This window comes from Colletotrichum fructicola (assembly GCF_000319635.2).
Source record: "Colletotrichum fructicola Nara gc5 chromosome Unknown KSG_Nara_v1_contig01, whole genome shotgun sequence".
In the NCBI taxonomy this organism is placed as follows: Eukaryota; Fungi; Ascomycota; class Sordariomycetes; order Glomerellales; family Glomerellaceae; genus Colletotrichum; species Colletotrichum fructicola.
In genome coordinates, this window is record NW_027094051.1 from 5,464,404 (window position 1) to 5,487,765 (window position 23,362).

At 52.0% G+C, this 23,362-nt stretch overlaps 4 protein-coding genes across 4 annotated transcripts; 3 read left to right on the forward strand and 1 right to left on the reverse strand.

Moving 5' to 3' along the window:
• Window positions 1-1,233: 1,233 nt before the first annotated feature.
• Window positions 1,234-2,603, forward strand: slx8 (E3 ubiquitin-protein ligase complex slx8-rfp subunit slx8; the record flags this gene model as incomplete). Its single annotated transcript, XM_066150845.1, has 2 exons — window positions 1,234-2,365; window positions 2,416-2,603. 2 exons carry the CDS (start codon window positions 1,234-1,236, stop codon window positions 2,601-2,603), a joined length of 1,320 nt encoding a protein of 439 aa, XP_066009631.1.
• An 833-nt stretch (window positions 2,604-3,436) lies between these two features.
• On the reverse strand, window positions 3,437-8,669 carry NUP192 (Nucleoporin NUP192; the record flags this gene model as incomplete). Its single annotated transcript, XM_032034610.1, has 5 exons — window positions 3,437-3,493; window positions 3,565-7,463; window positions 7,513-7,740; window positions 7,791-8,414; window positions 8,480-8,669. The coding sequence occupies 5 exons, from the start codon at window positions 8,667-8,669 to the stop codon at window positions 3,437-3,439; spliced, it is 4,998 nt and encodes a 1,665-aa protein (XP_031886324.1).
• A 791-nt stretch (window positions 8,670-9,460) lies between these two features.
• TEL1 (Serine/threonine-protein kinase TEL1) lies at window positions 9,461-18,667 on the forward strand (the record flags this gene model as incomplete). Its single annotated transcript, XM_032034612.2, has 7 exons — window positions 9,461-9,512; window positions 9,561-9,608; window positions 9,665-9,707; window positions 9,832-11,199; window positions 11,325-11,659; window positions 11,705-16,175; window positions 16,246-18,667. 7 exons carry the CDS (start codon window positions 9,461-9,463, stop codon window positions 18,665-18,667), a joined length of 8,739 nt encoding a protein of 2,912 aa, XP_031886306.1.
• A 1,554-nt stretch (window positions 18,668-20,221) lies between these two features.
• On the forward strand, window positions 20,222-22,715 carry CUL4B (Cullin-4B; the record flags this gene model as incomplete). Its single annotated transcript, XM_032034613.2, has 3 exons — window positions 20,222-20,638; window positions 20,694-22,606; window positions 22,658-22,715. The coding sequence occupies 3 exons, from the start codon at window positions 20,222-20,224 to the stop codon at window positions 22,713-22,715; spliced, it is 2,388 nt and encodes a 795-aa protein (XP_031886307.2).
• Between the last annotated feature and the right edge of the window lie 647 nt (window positions 22,716-23,362).

Below are 23,362 nucleotides of genomic sequence, written 5' to 3' on the forward strand. Positions count from 1 at the left end.
AAGTTCGGTCCGCCGTTGTGGAGAGAATTCGAAAGGTCCGTTGATAGCAGAGTCAGAAGTGCAATCAAGAGTTTTAGGGAGATGCCCATGAACAACTGATGCCGGATGCTTGGGCTTGAACAGCTTTCGAGGCAAGCGAGAGCCACAGACATGCATCGTGGATGAGGATGATGGCTGATGCAATTTGAGGGGTCAGACTCGGGACGCCTCCATGCCCAGCAGACTGACTGCCTCTTTGGGACTCCAGATAGACGCGCGCAGGCTGTGCACCCACCGTACTGACTGTTATTCAAGGGAGGCGAGGCGCGAAGACGGACGAGTACTATTGAGCTGCTCAGGCGGCTCAGGTAGGACCAACGAAATGGATGCTTGCTTTTGTAATATTATTCCTTTTTCTTTCCCCTTTCCATGACCCGATCACTGTTCCAGCCTCGGTCGACGCGATTGGAGTAACACAAATGCGTGATCCGAGCACACTCCACTGCTGTGTCTCTGGCAAATCTTGGGCGGAATTGATAAATAGTCGAGAAAAGGTCGTGTGCGCCCTGAGTCTGGCAAGGCTTGCCACCAACTTTTTTTGTGCTATTGTTGACGATAATCGGACCAGCTGACCTTTGGTCTGAGCGATTCAGGGCTGCCGCAATTGCCGCCGTGGAGCTGTCCACGGGTATCATTATTCATCACCACCATCTTAGGTGCATGTGAGGTATGAGCTGTCGGAGCACCTGTCCGTCCCCGAAGAGCCATTATCCGTATGCCGCTTGCCAGTAGGTAGGTCCCGTCACAGCAATTAGGCGGGTAGCTCCTTGTACTGAGGTGGCCAGCAAGCACCAAACTCCAGTGGAATAATCCCCGAAACGGCGGCTAAACCCCGAAAACACGCCCACGCTCGACGCCCACGACACTGGGAATTGAGTGTGTGAGACGGACGGGAGGGTGGACGTACGTCCTGCCGCTGCGCTGCGCAGCGTCATCCCGCCTTTTCGCCTTCCTGGCGCTGCATCTTCCCACCCCTCCACTTCACCTCCATCACGTAAACATGGCCAAGGATCCCTTTGTCGATTTCAGACCTCCCTTTCGTGGATACTTGCCAGGTAATTAATTCTTTTCTCCTTGACCTACCACCATACCAATACCCTTCATCCATTGGGGTGCAGAGACACTGTTCCTGACGCTCAATTCCGCTTGCCGCCCCCGAAAAAAGACGACCGCCCGCGCATCACCCTACCTCCCATGCCGGGCCTCATCCCGTTTCTGCCCACGCCGCCGCTGCCGCAGCCGACTCGAACCGCCTCTTCGTCCATAGCTCGACCGGTGAATAACTTCCTCAGCGCAGACCGGGGTCCTGCGCGAGGCAGCAGCAGTCAGGCACCCATCGAGCTCGATAGCGATTCAGAACCCACTCCGGGGCCCCAATCCGCCACCACCAACCCATCTACAACCACAACTGCTTCCACCACCGAACTGTCACAACCACAGCCACAGACCAACATCCCCTGGGACCTCTGGAACTGGGCTGCCTTGACTCCCGACAGCACACAGCAACCACAACAGGCCCTGCCTTCCTTTTCTGACTTTGCCGCCAACCTGGATCTCGACACTCTTGACGCGACTCTGCTCAGCGCCGCCGCCCCGCATACACCTGCCCGCGAACCGAACAGCGACGACTTCCTCTCTGCACTGGTTGACGGAAACTTCTCCTCGCCATCCTCCTACCCGCAGTCGGCTCAAGCGTCCTCGGGCAATAGGTCCTCCAACGGCGCAAGCACTCAGAACCATCTCGGCTCACTACGACCGAACCGACCTGCTCCAACATTACCCAACACCGTATCTACCGCGGCAGGCCCTCGACGATCGACACCACGTCCCAGCGTCTTCGACGACAACGATATTGAGGAATCCCTATTTGTGAGCTCGGACAACGAACCGGAAGACATCATGCCTGTCCAGACGCGCCGGAGGGCGTCCACAATCATCAGCTCGGACAACGACCCGGATGAGGTCGTGCCGACCGCCACCACTCGTAAAAGGGCCGCACCTTCCTCAACGGCAGCAAGAGGGGCGCCGACCTCCACCAAGAGACGCCGAACTTCACAGACATCTGCCACACGTGCGCGCACAACATCAACCGCCCCACGAGCGACACCTACGAAGATTGAGGACGACGATGACATCTTTGGCGACAAGGAGTTTGAGAAGGGCAAGGGCAAAGAAGAGAAGGACGAGGACGCCATCGACCTTGTGGCCTCTAACGAGGTGCCGCAAGAGCTGCTGGTTCCCAAGGAGGACAAGAGGATAAAGCTGTCCGCGTTTACATGCGTCATCTGCATGGACGATGTCACTGCTCTGACGGTCACGCATTGTGGTATGTGGTGGGTATACATAGCTGTTCTAGCTGTTCTGACACATTTCCAGGCCATCTCTTCTGCTCTGAATGCCTACACTCAGCTCTAAACGTGGACGCCACCAAGAACAAATGCCCCATATGCAGGCAGAAAGTCGAGACCAAAGACCGCAGCGACTACACCTCAAAAACGAAAGGGTTCTGGCCTTTAGAGCTGAAACTCATGACAGCAAGCCGAAAGGGCAAGCAAAAGGCGTGAAACAAACCGCCCATGTACAAACACACACTATAAACACACAACATCATCTCTGCAACCGACCTCGTTACCGCCAAGGATACGGCAAAAGCATGACAGGTGCCACCATAAGGGTCGCAGTTGTCATAAAGGATCGATCTATTGAATCGAGAGAGAGAAACTCTACTAGCATCATTACACGAAGGCATGAAACGGAAGAAAGAGGGCAGCATTGGCAACGGATTTTGAGCATTTCTAGTGCATTGGGCGGAAGGATGATAGGTTTTGTCATATTTCTTGTGATACCCGTTCGACTAGCCTTGAGGGAAGGGGGACGGATGACAGGGCATTGGGTTCTAGAGTCTGTAACCCCCGTCAGTTCTTATAGATGGGCATAGGATTTCACCAACTTGCATTTCTGAGTACAACAACGCAGTGGCTGTGTGATTCTTTTCCATTGACGTGGAGTCATGACGTAGATGGGCGCACTCAGGAGACAACCTTGCTGGCCCAGCAATAATGTTGGGAACTCGGAGAAAAAAAGGTCAAGGGCAGCTCAAAACGTACCACGGAGGTATTCAGATATACAGTATTTTACTCGATACATGCTCTTTTCAGGGGGCGCTTCAATGCCCCCGATATACTCAGGTATGGCCACCGACCATTTCCCTTTCCTTTTCCCCCTGCTGCCAACCTCTCCTGAACGCCTGGTTCTATGCACGGATGACATGGCATCTTTACGCTGTAAAATTTTGAGGGGTTTGGGCATCGTTTTATGTCTTTTTGTCCGTCGGGCTACTCTTACTCCAAAACCATGTACACATTACCTCCTCCCCCTCTCTCGCTCAGTCGTGCGCTCATGTGAAGAGCGTTGGGCCTTGTCTCTTCGGTTCCGGCATAACTTCGTTCTCAAACTGGAGGGGTCGTTAGTAAAAAAAAAAAAAAAAGGTGGTCAAACAGTCTGGAAAGGGACGTGAAGACTTACCTCCAAAAAGCCAGTCGCTGCAATCAGGACCATGAAACCCTCGGCGAGCTCCTCGATCCTCTCCTCCAGCACTCCCTCACCCTCCACGGCGCCAATACCCGCGCTGCGCTTGAGGGTGTGCGTCACCAGCATGCGGTGCTCTGTGAGGAACTTGCGGCCCTGCAGGATGTTGCTGTCACCGCGGCTGACGATGGAAGCGCTGACAACACGGGTCACCTTGGCGAGAAGCTCATAGTGTTTCTCGAGCGCCTTGGGGTTCGTGGGGTCAATCTGCAACTCCGGATCCGCGGCGAAGAGGCCAGACGCCTCGATGGAGCGCAGAAGATTTGCGTGCAGGATGTACTTGGCACCAGGTTTGGTTTGTGCCAGCTGGAGAAGCAGTGCGAATTTGGCGGCGATGTAGGTTTCCTGCGCCGAATTGCCGGTGCGGACGATCTCAGACCAGTCTTGCAAAATGGTGCGAAGCGAGTCGACGAGGATGCCGATAAAGTTGAGACGGTTGAGGGTTTCGACGATGTGAGCATCATCCTCCTGGCGTCCGAGGTTAACGAGGGCGTTCAGGAGAATGAAGGCGGCAGTTTGGCAAGCTGCATCGCTCCCGTATGCGTCGTCGCAAATCACATTGATGAGTCTCTCGCCATAGATCTGGATTGTCTTGATAGTCTTCTGCCGGCCGGCCACGAGGAGTCCCTGGTCAACCATGCCGGTCAAATAGCGGTAGCAGATGCTGTAGTAGACCGAGCGGAGATCCGACGATCCGGCCCACTTGCCAATGGCCTGAAGGCAGATCTGGAATAGTTGGTAAAGCTTGTCACTGACGAGGCTGCCGATAGCTTGGCTCTCACGGTCAAGCGAAGGCTTTGAAGTTAGGTCGAGCTTAAAGAGGAGCACTCTCGCCAGCTTGGCGAGTTCCATGGCCTCCACAGGCTTCTCGGACGCAGACGCCTCTAAGCCGGGGAGGATGGCCTGTAGTGCTTGAAGGTAGAACGAGGCCTCTGTTGTGCCCTTGAACTCATTTGACTCGACCATGACGAGAAGCAGACTCGTCCAGGTTTTGAGAACGCCCAGACCTTGGGAGGCAATGCGCTTTTGCCTGTTCGTGAAGATTAGATAGTCGACAATAGCTGACTCTTCTCGTTCCAAGGCCACGTAGTCCGCCGCCGTCAACACTACGCCTTCGTCCTTTCTCTCACTGCGCTTCAGAAGCAAAATCTCCTTGGCGCGGTCAATGTGATAGATAGGGTTTCCGTGGTCATCCTCTTCCAGGCATATCCTGAGGTCAAGCTCCTTGTAGAACTGGAGGGTTGGCAGCGACATGTCCCAGATGCCCTCAGGCAGCAAGAAGTCGTAGAGGTCGAACACGGTTGGGATCGTCATGGGCTCGTTGTTGTCACCCACTATCTGGCCGTTGAGAGCGTCAAAGATTCGTCTTTTGAGGGACGGCATTCGGGTCTGTGATACGCTGCAAAGCTCCATCGCGATGTACTCTAAGCTCATGCTGCGGAGACCCAGAAAATCGATGAGCGTCGGGGCACCGTCTGTAAGGGGGAAATGAGGTAAACTGATCTCCTGTCCCTCCCAAGGTAGAGCAGGTTGAATTACAACTTCTCGCAGAAGGAAGTGAAACAGAACGTCGTTCTCGCGGAGCTCGTCAATAATGAGAGGAGCTGATAGAGGTGAGGTCCAGAGCACTCGGAGGATGCGCATGCACTTGCTCTTCATAGAGATGAGCCATTGCCTCATGCCCTGAGGGTCGCCAAATGGCGTTTCTAGCAACAATCTCAACATGCTGTGAAATAGTGAATTTCTGGATGCGAATGAGCCGTCTGAGTCGATAGCCAGCGTATCAACACCGCATTGGAAGCCCAGCAGGAGGTGAGCAATAGTTGGCTTATTCGGGCTTGCTGCAAGGCAGCTAAAGAGAAAATCGAGAATATAAGATTTGGTTAGATAAGTGGGCGATTCTGCTTCGCGTCCCAAGTCGAGTGGCGCCGTCAGCTCTGCCGCAAGAGACCGGGAAATGGCTTCGTGCTCTCCGTTGGCCTCCATGGCGACGATGGCCTTGTTGCGATGATTCTTGCGGCCCGGGCTAGACGACCACGCAGAGGTCATCTTGAAGGAAGCAGTCATCTTTTCCAGGAGCTTCAAGCATGCCAAAGTCAGGTCGGGGTGCCCGAGCCCGCAGTAGCTTCCGAGATCAACCACGAGACCCAGATGTCCGACGAGCCCGTCTTCGAAAGATGCGTAGGCGGCATTCGCGACAGGTGGGCGGCGGTGATTGGACTGCATCTTGATGATTGGCCGCACAAGATCTAGGAAAGTTGCCTGGAGGTCCAAGACCTTTGAGATGACATCCACGGCTCTCAGAATGCCCAGGATGACGGGCGAATCTGGTGTCGCATTACCAACGTCCACAGCATCTTGGTGGATAGTTTGGTAAAGAGCGTTAATGACCTTATCATTGAACATCCATTCCATGACGCGAGCGAAAGGGTGCAACTTGACGTACGTTGCCAGATCCGTTGCCGCCATCGCAGAGTCAATGGGGATGTTCGTCTCATTGGCGATAACGATGAGGTTCTCGTTGAAAGTCGACAGGCAGGTTGCCGCAAATTCAAGACAACTCAGACGGAGCATCCTCAGCTGGTTGGTGTCGTTTACTTCGTTGGCCTTGTTAGCGAACACCTTGCCTAGTACCGTGTCGACGTAAATTTCGATACCGGGCATGCGGTTGGCCGAGCCTAGGTTCTCGGGGAAAGGCAAGCCATCATTTAGAGAGCTACTGTCCTCGGGCGGGGCAACAAGCGCAATCAGGAGCTGGATAAATGCGTGGGGCTCTTCGAAGCCGTGGCAAATATCGTCGCTGACGGTTTCCATCGATACCACAGGCGAGCTTTGTGGTGACCTATGTTGAACAGCAGTCACGATGTAACCGCCGTTCATCCAAGCTTCTAAGCATTGCCACATGATGTTAGCTTCTTCCTGAGTCTTCCGCGTGATGAGTGCACGAAGAGCCATGAAGGTGCCTGCTCGTAAATCAGCGGGAACAGGACTGCTGGCCAGCTGGAACAGCATCTCAACGAGATTGAAGCTCGGCTCTTTCAGAAGGAATTGTCTTGCAGTCTCGCTCTCCGACGCAAGCTTGGTGATCAGTCGCAGGTAAGATTGCAACATCATCGTGGATTCTGGCTCAGCCTCGGCCTGGTCGCTACTGGGACGACCTGGTCGATATGTTGACGAAATCTGCGGTGTATGCGCCTTTTCTCTGATCTTATTCGCGAAGAACACAAGCTCTCTGAATACTTGTTGCCATGTAAGGGACTGTGACCTTCTCATTTTGCCAGATGCGTGGTGGCCCTCGTCAAGCAAAAATTCATGAGCAGCAGTCGCGCAGTCATCGTTGCCAGAAATAGCTTGCAACATCTCACAAAATGAACTGACGAGCGGTGTAGAGGCCCTACGCGATGCCCAGTGCATGAAGCCCGCCAGATTGCTGTCAGGGTCTGACCAAAAGCTCATCGCCGCATCAGGGCGCCCCTCGTAGGCGTACGCTATGATGACCAAGAACCGTTCCAAGTCCAAGTCCTGCTCGTGGCTTTGGCTGAGCTGGCGTTGTTCATCCTCTTCTACGCGGAGCTTCCGCAGTACGTCGGGGAGGTTAGAAATGAAAGCATCAACAAAGACTTCGAGTTGAGCCATCAAGCATTGCTGGAAAAAGTCGGAGAAAAGAATCGATTCCGAAATCAGGGGCGGTGCCTTCCGTTGGAGCCAGTTGCGCATGGTTATGCGCGATGGGTCAACCCATTCGGGTGTCTTGATGTCTGCTGCGATGGAGAGAATGAAGTCGAATGCACCATCTTTCAGTGCTTCGAGAAACTGCTTGGATCTTTGTCTGTCCTCTGTATTGAAATTAGCGCCGAATCAGCGAAAGGATCAGTAGACACATACCTTGATCGAGATCCACGCCTTCTAGACCGCCAAGCAGCGAGTCGTCGAGATACCATCCACTGTACTCAGATAGCCACCAAGCCTTGACCGCCGCCTGGAGGTAGACCAAACGCCAGGGGCTTTCATCGGTAATGAGCGGATGAAGCTGTCTCGCCATGGTCAGGTTAGATACGCCCTCGGTAGAGCCGTAAAGTGTGATGTATGCGCCCAGGGCCGGGAAGAAGTGTGCTTTGGTCATGTCAATAGGCGTAACCGAAATGGTGTCGTCTTCTACGTACCCAAGAGAACATCATATTTGTCGGCATTTTTCAGATGCTGCAAGAACGACTTGAAATCATTGACCTCGGCCTCCCGTTTCTCAATTGCTCGACACAGAATAATGGCGAGAAGCTCATGCTGCTGATACAGACTGACGCGAGAAAACTCGATTGTCTCCATCTCTTCCGGGACTTGGCCTCCTTGTCCATTGATGAGCACAGCCGCGGCGGTCATCTTGTCGGCAATCTTCTGGAGCCATCCCCTGACGTCTTGCATCGCTGACATGCATCTCGGAAGCAGTCTCTTCTGCGAAGATGCGGTTTCACCCGGTAAGTTCTGGAACACGGCAGCAGACAGGTACAGCTGCACCGCGTTCAGTATCTCGGCGTCGAAGTCGTCCTCGTCCAAGCCATCAATCTCCAGCATCAATCTAACGCAGTCAAGGACATATTTGCGCTGTTGATGCACTCGTATTAATCCGCATTCGAGGAGTGAGCGGCCAATTACGGAGGGGTCCTCCTCAGCTTCGAGGACGTATCGCGCGGCCTCGACTTCGTTGATCTCGGCTTCGTCGGAGAGGTTGAAAACGATCTGCTGGAAATTCTCATTGATGGAGTATTCCTCGTCGTCAATTACGATCTTGCCTAGCGCATCATGCTGTGTTAGAGTTGAGTCGGTCAACCTGGGAAACTGGAGAGCTGCAACTGACCAGACTTGACCTGATTCCGGCTCTTTTCGTCTCTTGGAGGTCTCTGCCAAACTCTCTCGAGCTCCCGTTCGAAAATAGCCTGGATTACGGGGTTATCCAGGGAATCGGCGCCTTCAGGGCGACCATCACGGACCGCGGCCAGATCGCGGTGGAATGCCTGCAGCGCATCGAGGGTAGTTGGTTCGGCCATGTTGGGGAATTGGGCGCGCTATTGCATGGCCTCGGGGCCGAATCGTCTCATGGGCTAAGAAAAAGCCCGCGAAGATGTCGCGATGGCGTGAAGCGACAAGTTTGGAAGATGTTGTTAGGTCGCGGATGTCTGCCCAGGTGACGAACTTCGAGGTTCTGGGAATTTTAGAGTGGACCTACACCGGAAGCCAGGTACCTCACTACCTGCCTAAGGTACCTTCTGAATAGGCGTCCATAGGCTGAGCTTTACCACAGGCGCGTGGTCGGTGCCAGACGCTGCTTCGCTCGTCCAATTGTCTGCGCCGTACGTTGCTATGTCGAAAATTCCCGTCCGGAGCGAAGATGTTCCGGGGCAAAAGTCAACAAAAGCGGTCCGGTTTGAGGCAGGCGGTGGACTTTCTGCCGCGAATTTTCGACAGGGGTAGGATGCCTAGGGGGTAAGCTCCCGGAGCTAGAGGTACCTGGAGGCGCGAAGCTTGACTGCGCTCTCAGTGAGTGAGCTCTCATGCGCCGCGTCTGACATACCTACGTACATAATAAGTCCATACATACATACATACACGCGCCTAACCACCTTCCGTACCTTTTGGTTGCGATTGACGTGGAAGGAATTGGCGACTGCCTGCGCCTGCCTTGGAGAGGCGTTTCGGCCAAAGTCGTGACTGCCCCTGCGAATTAATGCTCTGGTTTCAGTCACTGTCATCCGTCACTGTCATCCGTCTATCCGTTCCCATGCGCGGCGAATCAACCAGCGACACCAAGAAAGACGACACCGGCATGCGCTAGGCCAGGATGGCGCCTCCAAAGCTCAAGACGGGCGAAATCACCGTCAATGATGCCCTTAGTCAGTCAACAATCCTTCTCTGAAAGCAGTAACTGACGATTATTCAAGACGCTATATCTGGTGGAACGCTCAAAGAGCGCGGGACGGGTCTCGATGGTACGTGTTATACGGCATAATCACAGGTCATTTTGCCATCTTCTAACGTGTATTAGACCTGATATTCCTTCTGGATAAGAAGGGCAAGACTGCTGCCTTGTAAGTTGAGAAACCACCCCACCCCCTGGCTGGCAGGAAGACGACAAAGGAAGACGACGGGGCAAGACGACGAGGGACGACGGCAAGGGACGACGATGTGGGATGACGAAACTGACGAAGACAGAACCGACCTGGGGGATAAGCACTATCACCGCATCTTTGAGGGTCTGTTTCGCTGCGCTATCGCCGAGAAACAGAACTTTTATGGAGGAAAAAGAACTACAGCGGCCGCTGCTGGCTCAAGATTATCCAAGTGCGCCGAGGCGTTGCGCTTAGCAGTCGCCCACGGTGCCTCGAAACTGAAGCGGAAGACTCTCATAGCTGTGATCGATCATATCACACAGACCCTTCCAGGGCCAGGCGAAGATGCAGACTTCGTAGAACCGCTACTCAAAGACTACGTAAGGTCTCTCGCCGCGCTACTTGGCCACCAGCCCAATAGCGAGCATCTCGCCATATTAGACGCAGACGGCTGGCTAGCTTGTGTTGACTTTTGCATCGACACGGTTTCACGATACCTCGAAAATGCAGACAGAGATTCCGTTTCGCGTGCGTCTCCGGCTCCCGGTACAGCCTCGATGGGCTTTTCAACAGGTCGCAGTACAAACCCAAGCCAGCGGGTGACGGGGCAGATCCATCGCGGCACCGTTCAGGACCTTCTCCACTGCATGTACCTGCTTGTCATTCCTCCGAATGCGCCTCTTTGGAGAAGAACTAAGGATTTGTCCAAGACGCTGATTCAGATTCTGCATGTTCGTCATGTTGGGTTGGGCCAAATTACACAGCTCGCCTTTGCTTCAATCAATGTTCTACTTGCGGCAACCCGGACAGATGATCTGTCTCGTGCCAGCAGCTTGGCCAGGGATCTAGTGCCTCTTGTCAGTCATTGGTGGCAAGGTCGTACAGTTTCTCAAGATGAGATGCTGAATTCGGTCAGAGACGAAATGTTGAAGACCATCTTCCTTACCCACTTACATCTCGAATGTCTCGTTTTCCAGGAGGATGACCACGTCCTCAAGGACATCGAAGACCTCATAGATGCCTTGTGGCAAGAGTACTCCCGGCGAGACCTGCGATCACAACTTCAGCTGGAGGATCTCACTTTCGTAACGCATCGATTGCCTCAAGATTATTTTACTATTGAACTATTCGGTCTTCGCCCTCACAACCGCGATGGTGAAAGAAGATGGGCGTTAGTCCAGAATCTCGCCATTTTAGAACGTATCCTGTGGAAGGCCCGGAAACAGCAACGGTCTCAGTCACCAGATGAGCAACCTCGGAAGAAGCGCAAAACACATACAAGCCGGATCCAAGAATATCTCCAGTCGCACAATTCAGCTACACAGAGGACAGCATTGCAGCTGGTACCTTTTCTCTTGAACCTTGGCACTTATACCACAACAGAGATTGCAGAGTTGCTACCAAATGTGATAGCCTTTATCAGCGACAAGGACGCAACTATCGCTTCTTGGGCGATGCTAGCTTGTACAAGGTAGGCCTCCATCGTCCCTCCATCACTCTCTATCGTCCTCCGTACCCATCGTTTTCCATCATCGTCCCCCTTATCTATCATTCGGATGATACATCCGTGTCAACTGATAGCTAACTGTCTCATAGTTGCACTCAAACCGACTGCGTTGACAGCACTGTATGGAAGCACATATGGCAGATCGCGGCGAGAGCCATCAGTCTACCTGGCACTAGCCGAGCGGCTTGTGTCTTTCTTCATACGGTTCTGGAAGCGAAAACCGAACTGCTTTCCTATCATGACGTTTCAGACGAAGTGAACAGCATAGTCACAACTGCCGACGTCAACGGGCCCGTACTCCTCGTTGATTCTTCGATTACCCTTATGCTGCATCTACTCTTTCTTCGGAACGTAAAGCTGCCGAATGCCAGTCAAGCGACGTGCCACCACATCATTCGATGGATCTTTTTGAAATGGAATCCAAGTGAGTAGTCCTGGCGAACGATAACCACGATCTAACAGTCCTTAGCTGAAATGAGCTATGCCGCTCTATACTCACTTCATGCGCCGGTGACTGAACTAGTCAACTTGATTCGTGCCTGCTGTGGCTCTGCACTGCTGCATCATACGTCCCAAGAGGCCGTGTCAGGCGGTTCAATATGTCAAACTTGGAGAGTTCAGTACCACGCTTCTGTGCTGACCAGATACCTGCTCTTGCTGGAAGAACCAAAGCCACAAACCCGGGAGGCCACGAGCTGTGGTCAAGCTGTCGCATCAGTTGAACTGATCAAAGCTGGTGACTCGGCAGCATTTCATGCCTCAAAGAAGCTCGTACTGGAGCTCCTGTTCCCGAAAATCGAGAGCTTGCAAGATCTTTGCGAGTCATGGAGCAAAAAAGGATCAGAGGGCGGCACGCAAATATCTTCAGACAGATTCCACAGTCTCTTTTCAGCTGTGGTTGCAGGAACCATGCTTGTCTCGCAGTTGACTGATCTGAATTCAGGACAGTCGCGGGACATCGAGTCGACCGTCGCCAAGCTCACCAGCACAAGCCTTGAGGCTGCTACTGCTTCAGACGACAGTCAGCAGTTCTTCGAGATATTGTTCAAAATCATGCGCCCTATCCTCCCGTCCTTGGAGACAGAGAGCATCAACGCAATTTTGAAAGATGATCCTCCGCTGCTCAAACTAATCACAAAGATAGCCGAGGCATACCGCGATCAATCCAGCCGCCAATCGTCGGGACAAAACCAAGATTTCATGGATCTGGACGATGAATTCGACTCACAAGAGAGTAAGGCCAGTATCGCAACAAAACCGGCTGATGTTCCTCGTTTGAACACATCCTTGAGCTTGGACTTGGGAGCATTCTATCTTGCGACTGAGCAGCGGATGTACTTCTTCGAGGCGATGCACAATGATAGTGGTCAAGTAGGCCTTGTTCCACATGATTTCTTGGAGCAGCTGCTGGACCTCTCTGATGAAGGGTTTTTGATGTGCGCTGCCCTGACTTCCGAAATATTCGGCTCCGACCTAAACATAGGTCCCGATGTTGCTGAACAGGTGGTCGAGAAGATCGGCTACATCATTGGAGAAGCAGAATACAATTGTTGCGAAGTGGCGCACTCAACCACCTTGCGCATTCTGGAGGGCCTCATGCAGATCTGGGTCGATGAGAAACTCGAAGTATCCAAGATGGTTGGCGACCTCTATGACCATCTTGTCGGCTCTATGTCGAAGAACAGTCTTTCACCAAACTCGCAGATAGCTCTGGCAAGTTTGCTGCTTGCTCTGCTGCGAAACGAAACTCAGTATGCAGACAAGCTCGGGTCAGCGTCCTGCCGCACAACGTTGCTCTCTATCATGAAACAGGGGACGCTTGCTGTAAAGCACTTCATCGGAGTCGCTTTGCCAGATATTTTCGGCGTTTACGTGCTCAAAATGCACGACGAACTTTTCGTTGATGTCTTGAATAGTCTGCCCACTGATCCAGAAGCAATTGAGGGGATCGCATTTCGGCTCTTTGTTCTGTCACAACTTGCCTGTCGCTGGCCAACCCTTCTTAGGAGGAGCACATACCACATCTTCGAAACACCTGGCAAGATTGCTCAGTCTGCGAAGTACGCCAAGAGATGCCTGGATAATGTCTCGACCGCTCTTCAGTTGACTTCGTCCAAAGAGCTTTTCCAGATCTTCAGCCCACAACTGCTATACACGTGGCTTGAACTGGATGCCATGGACGACATACCGTTTGAGATATTCGGTTTCGCCAGCCTCAATGCACTACTTCAAGAAGCACAAGCCGAGACCGCAGCCTTGGAAATCATGCGAGGGCGCTACGACAGCGTACGGACACTATCCGAGAGACTTGGTATGCCTCTTGCCGAGATGGTCAAACAAAGCTTCACGAAGATCATGGCGTACACAATCGCTCATGAAACAAGCATATCTGCCTCCGAGACCCAGAATGACGGGAGTGAGAACTGGGTGAAGAAGTTACTGGGTGGAGAGCAGTTTCTTGACCAGATCTACCTCAACTTCGTGGACATCGTGGCTCTGTTGTTCGATATTTTCGACCAAGAGGACCCGATCGAAAAGCAGCTGTCTAGGGACAAAAACTTTCAATACGCCTCGATAAACATGGAAGAAATGAAGACGTTCGCCATGTCGCCGACGAACTTGCCGGCCAATCAACAGCCGATGTTCAGATCCAAGTTCTTGCTCAGGGAGCTTTTCCATCTATGCAGCCAGACAGAATATGAGCTTCAGACGTTGTGGACACCGGCACTTGTAATTGCGGTCACACGAAAGCTTCTCAACACGATCCATCCAGCTTTGGGATCTCTACATGCTTGTTCGGTACTCAGAAAAGTACGTGTTGTTATCGCCCTTGCTGGACCAGTCGCGCTCGAGGCATACCCTCTTGAGATGCTACTCTCTTCCATCAGACCCTTCATCGTGGACTCCGAATGCGCAGATGATACACTAGGCATCAGTCGATACCTCCTATCCAAAGGACATGGTCATCTTCTCAATACTCCATCCTTTCTTGCCGGGTATGCGCTATCAACCTTGGCATCCCTCAGAGTATTCCTTGAGTCCAGCCAGTCGAGCACAACCCAAGAGAGCCAATTCAAAGCTACAATGAGCAAAGCCCAGCAATTCCACTCCTGGTTTAGCACATACCTAGCAGGATACGAATCGCCAATTCTTGCCGATGAAGAACAGAGGCAAGCATTTCGATCGATTACTCAGTCCGCCTCTAAGATTCGGTCGTCTGGAAACGCTGAGAAGGGTACGAGCGAGAGTATCCTTCTTCTGGAAATTCTAAAAGATGGGGAGCGCGATCAGAAGCTCTTGAACGAGGCTGCCCGAGACCTGGCCCTTGGCATGCTTTGCGGCGACTTCGTCGTGCCCTCTACTGGCCACCAGGACGTGATTGAGAACGATGATGAAGCTCTCCAAAATAGCGCTCTTGTATGGAAGAGCTGCAATGCTCTCGATTTGAGTGATGAATACCTCGCATGGGCTGGTCGTGTTGTGGGCAGGTCATTCGCTGCGTCTGGAGAGATTCAGCCAGAACTGTTGGAGGAATCCGAACTTTCGCGGTACAACAGGCTAGCCCCCGGATCTAACAACTCCGAGCAGGGGCTTCTGAGTCTGCTGCAGCAGCTCACGCAGAGCAAGCACACGGATATTTCGGGTCTCGCGGAGTCTGCCTTGCGGACGATCGTATCGGAGGCTGATGCGCAAGGGGATGACGCCCTCCTCGTCGCATCCCAAACGACTCTGACCGAACCTCTATTTGTGGCTTCTGCTTGGGGGCCATATCGCACGCCTCCAACCGATTTCATCGCTTCACAGAACATTCCTGATTCACAGGTCTTCTTCCGTGATCACGTCGAAAGCCCAGATTGGATTCAAGAACTGGCAGTTCATCTTGCGCAGTCTGTTCCCGAATACATTATCCTCGCTGCCTTGGTACCGATTCTGAAGAATGTCAAGGGATTTGCGCAGGATTCGTTTCCATTCATCGTCCACTTGGCTCTATACAGCCAACTTGACAAGCAGCACGTCATCAAGCGCAACCTCTCTGAAGCCACGAAAGAATGGCTCAAGATTCAGGACGAATCTGCTCGTACAAACCAAAAGCATCTTATCAACACTGTCTTATATTTGAGAACGCAGCAGCTGCCTAAAGAGACATCCATAGCAGATCGTGCTATGTGGCTGGACGTCGACTTTACTTCTGCAGCTGCGGCCGCCTCGCGCTGCGGTATGTACAAGACCGCGCTTTTGTTTACTGAAGTGGCCGCATCCCAAGCCACACGATCATCGCGGAGATCGTCAGCAGTTCGTGACGAAGACTCAACGGATGTTCTTCTCTCCATATTCGAGAACATCGATGATCCTGATGCCTACTATGGCTTGCCTCAACCTTCGGATTTGTCCAGCGTTCTTAGCCGCTTGGAATACGAAAAGGACGGCTCGAAACTTTTGGCTTTCCGCGGCGCTCAGTACGACAGCCACATTCAGCGCGGGGATCACGCTTCTCAATCAGATAGCCAATCACTTGTCAGAGCCCTCGGTACTTTAGGCCTTGCAGGACTGGCGTATTCTATGCAACAAGCCCAAGAGAATCATGATGCTGACGAGGACTCCCTCGCGAGTACATTTCAAACCGCTCGCAGACTGGAACGATGGAATCTGCCAGCGCCGGCTTCGGTTGATAACTGCTCGGTGACAATCTACAAGGCCTACCAAAACATCCAACAAGCTGCCGATACACTTTCAGTCCGAAGTTCCATATATAACGGCTTCAGCCATACAATGCGCATTCTTGTCAACGGGGGACTGAATGCGGCTAAGCTGAGGCAGCACCTTGGTGCTCTTGCGGCATTGACAGAGCTGGATGACGTTATAAATGTTTCCGATTTCTCGGAGCTGGAGGGCATGCTTGAGAAATTTGAGCAGCGCGGACAATGGATGAGACGCGGACGGTACGTGCAGTTCAATATCAATGGGTGTTAAGCCCTCAAACCAACCAGCCTAGCTAATGATCCTTCACAGATACGAAGACGTCAGCCATATGCTTTCCTGTCGAGAAACAACTTTGAGTTTGATGAGCCAACAGTCCAAACTTCGAAATACGAGCCTCTCTACCGCCGAAGCAAGACAGATTGAGATTCGTTCTAAGCTGATGTCTTCTGGTATTTACCGATTCCATCAAGCTACGCAGGAGTCACTCAATGTGTCAACCTCGCTTACTAGTCTGATCGTACCTTGCGAAAACCTGGGCTTAAAAGTCGATGCTGCTGTCAAAATTGAAGCGGCCAATTCGCTGTGGGATCATGGAGAGATGATTCACTCCATTCGAATGCTTCAAGGCATTGACAACGATTCTTCCCTCAAAAAGCAGACAATTCCTGTTAGTCGCTCGGATTTGTTGTCGAAGATCGGCCACCAAGTCTCAGTAGCGAGGCTAGAAAAACCGCATCATATTCAGAAGAATTACCTCGAGCCGGCGCTCAAAGAGCTGAAGGGGAAAAGCGAGGGTCAACAGGCAGGACGTGTATACCATCAATTCGCCATGTTCTGTGACGAGCAGCTACAAAACCAAGATGGCCTCGAGGATCTGGCAAGACTTCAAAGTCTGCGACAAGGCAAGAGCGATGAAGTTGCTCAACTTCAAAGTCTTATTGCAAGCACCCGCGACTCTCAGCTGAAGACCAGGTATCAGTCTCATCTGAACCGCGCCAAGCAATGGCTTAGTCTGGACGAACAAGAGCTTCGTCGCGTTGAGACAACGAGAAGCGAGTTTGTGCGGCTCAGTCTGGAAAACTATCTGTTATCTCTCATCGCATCGGATGAGTATAACAACGATGCCTTACGATTCACCGCACTTTGGCTTGAGCGATCGGATGAAGACGCCACCAACGAAGCAGTACAGAAACATCTCGGCAAGGTTCCAACAAGGAAGTTTGCAACGCTGATGAATCAGCTGTCATCTAGACTGCAGAACGAGTCAAATTCGTTCCAAAAACTCCTGACCACGCTCGTCTACAATATCTGCGTCGACCATCCTTACCACGGCATGTATCAAATTTGGTCCGGATCGAAAGTTAAGCCCCGTAAGGAGGACCATGTCGCTCAGCTGAGGATCAGGGCTGCCGAGAAGCTTGCTGGACTCTTGCAGTCCAAGCAAGCCGTCGCCGCGATATGGCAAGCAATTGATAGGACAAGCTCTTACTATCACCGCTTGGCCGTCGACAGGGACAATTCTAAGTTCAAGGCTGGACATAAAATTGCCCTCAAGGAAATCCACTCAGCTCAGTCGCTCGTCAATGCGCTCATCAAGTACCATATCCCTCCGCCGACTATGCAACTCGAAGTAGCAGCGGACAAGGACTACTCGAATGTTCCCACTATTGCAAGCCTAGATCCCCAGATGTCAATTGCGTCTGGCGTCAGTGCACCGAAGATCATCACAGCTATCGGAACCGACGGACAAAAATACAGACAGTTGGTCAAAGGTGGCAACGATGACTTACGCCAGGACGCCATCATGGAACAGGTCTTTGCTGCCGTTTCTTCCCTTCTGAAGCTGCATCGATCGACACGGCAGAGGAATCTCGGCATCAGAACGTACAAGGTTTTGCCCCTGACATCAGCCTCTGGGCTGATCGAATTCGTCCCAAATACTATTCCACTACACGAGTTCTTGATGCCAGCCCACGAGAGATACTTTCCCAAAGATCTCAAGGGTTCTCAGTGCAGGAAGGAGATCTCCAATGCACAGGGAAAGTCCACCGACATGCGCATCAACACTTACCGAAAGGTAACGGAGCGATTCCATCCCGTTATGAAGTATTTCTTCATGGAAAATTTCGAAGATCCCGACGAATGGTTTGTCAGGCGCTTGGCATATACCCGCACGACAGCAGCAATCTCGATGCTTGGACATGTCCTTGGTTTGGGAGATAGGCATGGCCACAACATCTTGTTGGACCACAAGACCGGAGAGGTCGTCCACATTGATCTGGGCGTAGCATTCGAGATGGGACGAGTGCTTCCTGTGCCTGAGCTGGTGCCGTTCCGTTTGACTCGGGACATTGTGGATGGCATGGGAATAACCGGGACGGAGGGCGTTTTCCGTCGCTGCTGCGAGTTTACGCTACACGCCATGCGAGAGGAGACCTACTCCATCATGACGATTCTCGACGTTTTGCGTTATGACCCCTTGTATTCGTGGTCAATTAGTCCCGTCAGATTGGCGAAGTTACAGGGTGGTGGGCAAGATGACGCTGACGACGATGTGGCTGGGAAGAAGCAGGTGAATGAGCCGGGAGAGGCCCATCGTGCTTTGGAGGTCGTGCGGAAGAAACTGTCGAAGACGCTAAGCGTCACGGCGACCGTCAATGATCTTATAAATCAGGCCACGGATATAAGTAACCTCGCCGTCCTATATTCAGGCTGGGCGGCATATGCGTAAAAGATAGAGGGCGACGGACGACGCAGGGGGGCGATGAGGGTAGACGACGAAGGGGGACGAAGGGGGCCGAAGGGGGCCGAGGTAGAATGGGGCATTGAGCTGGTTGAATGATACCCTTAGAATAGCATAATACAGTCTACCTGTGTAAGTAAGTATTATCGTCTGTGAAGAAGCAGGTGAAAGAGCAAGGCGAAATTTCATCCATAGACCACCAGACCACGGATATCATTAACTCGGCAGTCCTGTGCTCGTAATGGGTTGTATACGCTGAGGCTTTATACCCAACTCACTCATGTATCGTCCCGCGTGTCTGTCGTCCCTATCGTCCTTGTAGTCTACCATATTCATTATCGTCCCTCGTCTTTCTATGTCCTCCATCGAGATTGCTTATCCACCTCGATAGTCAGCGGCAAGCTGTTAAAAGCCTTCGGGAACGACGATAGAGAAGAAAATATGTGCAGCTTCATGAACCCAACGATCCCATTGAAACCATATATGAACCCATAGATATCCATACCCATTACCATTACCTAAAAACGCAGTATCTATTGTAAACCATCTTATTAGCTGAATAACAGATATAAGTAACCTTGAAGTATTGTACCTAGGCCAAGCCGTTGAATACGACTTGGTTTAACAGCACTATTATGACGTTCGCAAACCAATCTTCATTATTAGTACTTTATATCTCCATCGTCACTGTCTTCCGAAATTTCCACTATATACCTTGCGGAGAGCTGTACTAGAACCCTCGAAGATATAGATAAGATGCCACATTGAAATATAGACCTTGTTTAACAATCTTCAAACAAGACACTTGATCTAGAGCTAAGTCGGTCTCAACCCTGACTGAACTGTCATTTCATGGAATGACAAACAGAAGAAGTTTTGGACGAAGCGGAGTTGTGCATTTAACAGTGATATCAAATTAAGCGGTCCGGGTAGGTGTGGAGCAACTGGGCCTACTCTTATCTAATCCCCGGCCAGCGCGATAAGAGACGTACCCGGGTCTCTTAAATGGATGATGCGAACGACGGCATGGTGATTTGATAATGGTAGCTAGGACGCATACCTAGCTCCGCGTTTAACTCCGCGTCTAGATTCCCGCGACAACGACCACGACGTCTGTACTCGCACTTTCCAACCACACCAGAACCGATAATACCGCCACCACACGACGACGTACTCTTTTGCAAGCCCGACGATAGGAAGACAAGACGTTTCGGACACTCGGTCACCCTCTCTACCCGAACATCCTCGATCCCCAAAAGCAACTAGGTCTGCAACAGCTTAGACAGAAGTTGTTGCAGGACCATACGGTCCATGCCGTCGAATTCACCCCCAGCAGTCGAGGGAGCTTTGCCATCACGGGCGACGGGAAGGACAGGCGGATCAGGTTCAATCGCGGATACGAATAGCCCACAGCGCCGACGACCCCGCGTGGACTCGGACGTTTCGCGCTCTGGCTCTGTCGCCCCGCATCAGCAGCTGTCGTCAAACAGGCCCAGCCCGAAGCGCTTCAAGTTTGGTGCCGAAGATCCTCCCAACTCCAACATGTCGACCAAGATGAAGGGCAAGCTCCCCGAGGTCATCGATCTCACCCAATCCAACTCGTACAAGCCGTACACGGGCGCGAAGAAGCTGGTCATCAAGAATCTGAGGCCGACGGCAAAGAACGAGCAGCTGGAGCAATACTACAAAAGGACAGAGCAGGAACTACTCGATGCTCTCCAAGACATTTTCAACGGGCGCAAGCCGCAGTTGCCTTTGGAGAGGCTGTATCGAGCAGTCGAGGACATCTGTAGGCGCGGTAACAGCAATGATTTGCAGCTCTATGAAACACTACGCAGGAAATGCGAGGAGCATCTCACTGGCACTGTGCTGCGATCTATCAAGGCTCATGGTGGAAACACCAACGTCGAAATGCTGCGGAGCGTTCTCAAGCATTGGCGAGTGTGGAACGGCCAAATTGTGAGTTAGCTTGCCTCAGGTTACTTGACTCAACACTAACATTGGCTGCCTCTAGATGACGATACGATCTACATTCAGCTGGCTTGACCGCACATTCGTGTTGAAAAGCAAGAACCTCACTTCAATTAACGACATGACAATTACTCAGTTTAGAAGGATGACGTTCCCGTCTCGAGAAGATGCCGACGGCCCATCACCAGGTGGGCGGGCGCTACGGGGCATGTACGACTTGATTTCATACGACCGGACTGGTGACGAACGGTTTGACGCTGCCCTACTGAAAGAATCCGTCATGATGCTCCACGTCTTCAATATCTACACGAAGCTATTCGAACCCCGCTTCATAGACAGCTCAGCCGAATATTTCCAAGACTTTGCGGAGGAACGAAGCTCATCGAGTCTGAAAGAGTACATCCTTGCATGTGAAAGACTCCTTAAGAGGGAAGACTACAGATGCAATGAGTACAATCTCGATTCCACCACAAAGAAACAACTACTCGATGCCGCTCACGGTATTCTAGTCAACAACTACTCCGATAAGCTATTGAACAACGAGAGTCTCTCGAAATTATTGGCTGAAAACGAGGTCGAGTCTATGAAGGCGCTCTATGAGCTATTGAGACTATCGGGTATTCAGAAGAAGCTGAGGGCCCCATGGAGCGTGTATATCAAGAAGACTGGAGCTGCCATTGTGGCCGACAAGGAACATGGCGACGAGATGGTACGAAGGTTGCTTGAGCTGAAGAGGTCGCTCAGCCTGATCATTCGGGATTCCTATGGAGGCGACTCAGACTTCCTGAATGAGCTCAAGAATGCCTTTGGCGAATTCATGAACGACCGCACAATCGAAAAGACGTGGACATCAGGAACGTCTAAGGTTGGAGAAATGATTGCGAAGTACATCGACATGCTGCTTCGTGGCGGTCTGAAGGCACTGCCCAAGGCGTTGTTGTCAGATAACAAGGACCGCGCTGCGGCAGAACAGAGTGGCCAAGCCAGCACTGGAGACGAAGATGCGGAGCTTGATCGACAACTGGACCAAGCCTTAGAGCTGTTTCGATTTATTGAAGGCAAAGATGCCTTCGAAGCGTTCTACAAGAAGGATCTGGCCCGTCGCCTGCTCATGGGCAGGAGTGCCAGTCAGGATGCCGAGAGAAATATGCTCAGGAAACTGAGGGAAGAGTGCGGTACCAACTTCACACATAATCTGGAGCAAATGTTCAAGGATGTCGAGGTGGCCAAGGAGGAAATGGAGACATACAAGCAGTGGTCAGAAGGCACTGGCGCGGGCAAGGCTCCAATAGACCTGTCCGTCATGATTCTGTCCGCGGCTGCTTGGCCAACGTACCCCGACGTAAGGGTTAATCTGCCAGACGATGTTGCCAAGCAGATCGAGCGTTTCGATCAATACTACAAGAACAAGCATACTGGCAGGCTTCTCCACTGGAAGCATGCATTGGCGCACTGCAGCGTCAAGGCGAAGTTCCCTAAGGGTACCAAAGAGTTGCTCGTCAGTGCATACCAAGCCATTGTTCTCGTTCTGTTCAATGAGGTTGGACTGGATGGCTTCCTCGCATATGAGCAAATCGCGCGCTCCACAAACCTTCAAGGGGACGAGCTAGCGCGAACACTACAATCTCTTGCCTGTGGCCAGGTCCGCGTGCTAGCCAAACATCCCAAGGGCAAGGACATCAACCCGACCGACACCTTCACCATCAACAAGGCATTTTCACACCCCAAGATCCGAGTCAAGATCAACCAGATCCAGCTCAAGGAGACCAAGGAAGAGAACAAGGCGACGCACGAGCGTATTGCACAAGACAGACGGTTTGAGACTCAGGCTGCCATCGTCAGAATTATGAAGAGCCGGAAGACGATGAGCCATGGTGAGTTGGTAGCCGAAGTCATCAACATGACCAAGAACCGCGGTGCCGTTGACGCGGCGCAAATCAAGAAGGAGATTGAGAAGTGAGTGGGATCCTTTTTCCGCGCCTTTTATGCTTGCTAACTTTCGTGTAGCCTTATCGACAAAGACTACCTGGAGCGCGAGGGTAACACTTACACGTACCTGGCGTAGACAGCGTGATGGAAAGGCCTATTGTATACTAGACGTAGACACTCAAGGCGCGGGCACGTCGGAGGAAGACACGTAGATTACATGGCTTTTAGAGCCACTGTATATGAATATCACGACATGAGTGACTTTCACGAGGCGTTAGTCGATAATTTACTGGGCTACTCCTTGGCAAGATAAAGGCATGGCAGTCTTCTCACATTGTGGGAAGTGAGGCAGATACGGCGGCGATGAATTGGTATAAAAGGGTGTTAGTATCGAGCCTGAGCAACAGCGCCTGGAATAAATGGCGGTGAATATGCCCAGTAATGGTACATCAGTTATACCACCTGAAACACAGAGATCATGCTTATCCAGCGCTAGAGCCCATAGTTTCGAGGCCCCTTGCAGACTTTTCCTTACTCTTTTTCTCGAAAGTCGTTGTCTTTCATATCAACTGACCCACAAAGCGACAGCCAGGACTCGGTGAGCATTCGGTGAAGACCCACAGACCCCATACCGGTCCCTGCGGAAAAATCATTAGACCTAGCGCATTGCGGGGTTCCAAAAAAAAGTTGCGGTGGTCCCTTTGCGCCTAGCCAAAATTTCCAGAAATTTGTGCCAAAGGCGGTCGGCGCGAAATCTTTCCCAGTCGGAATCTCGAGAAAAAA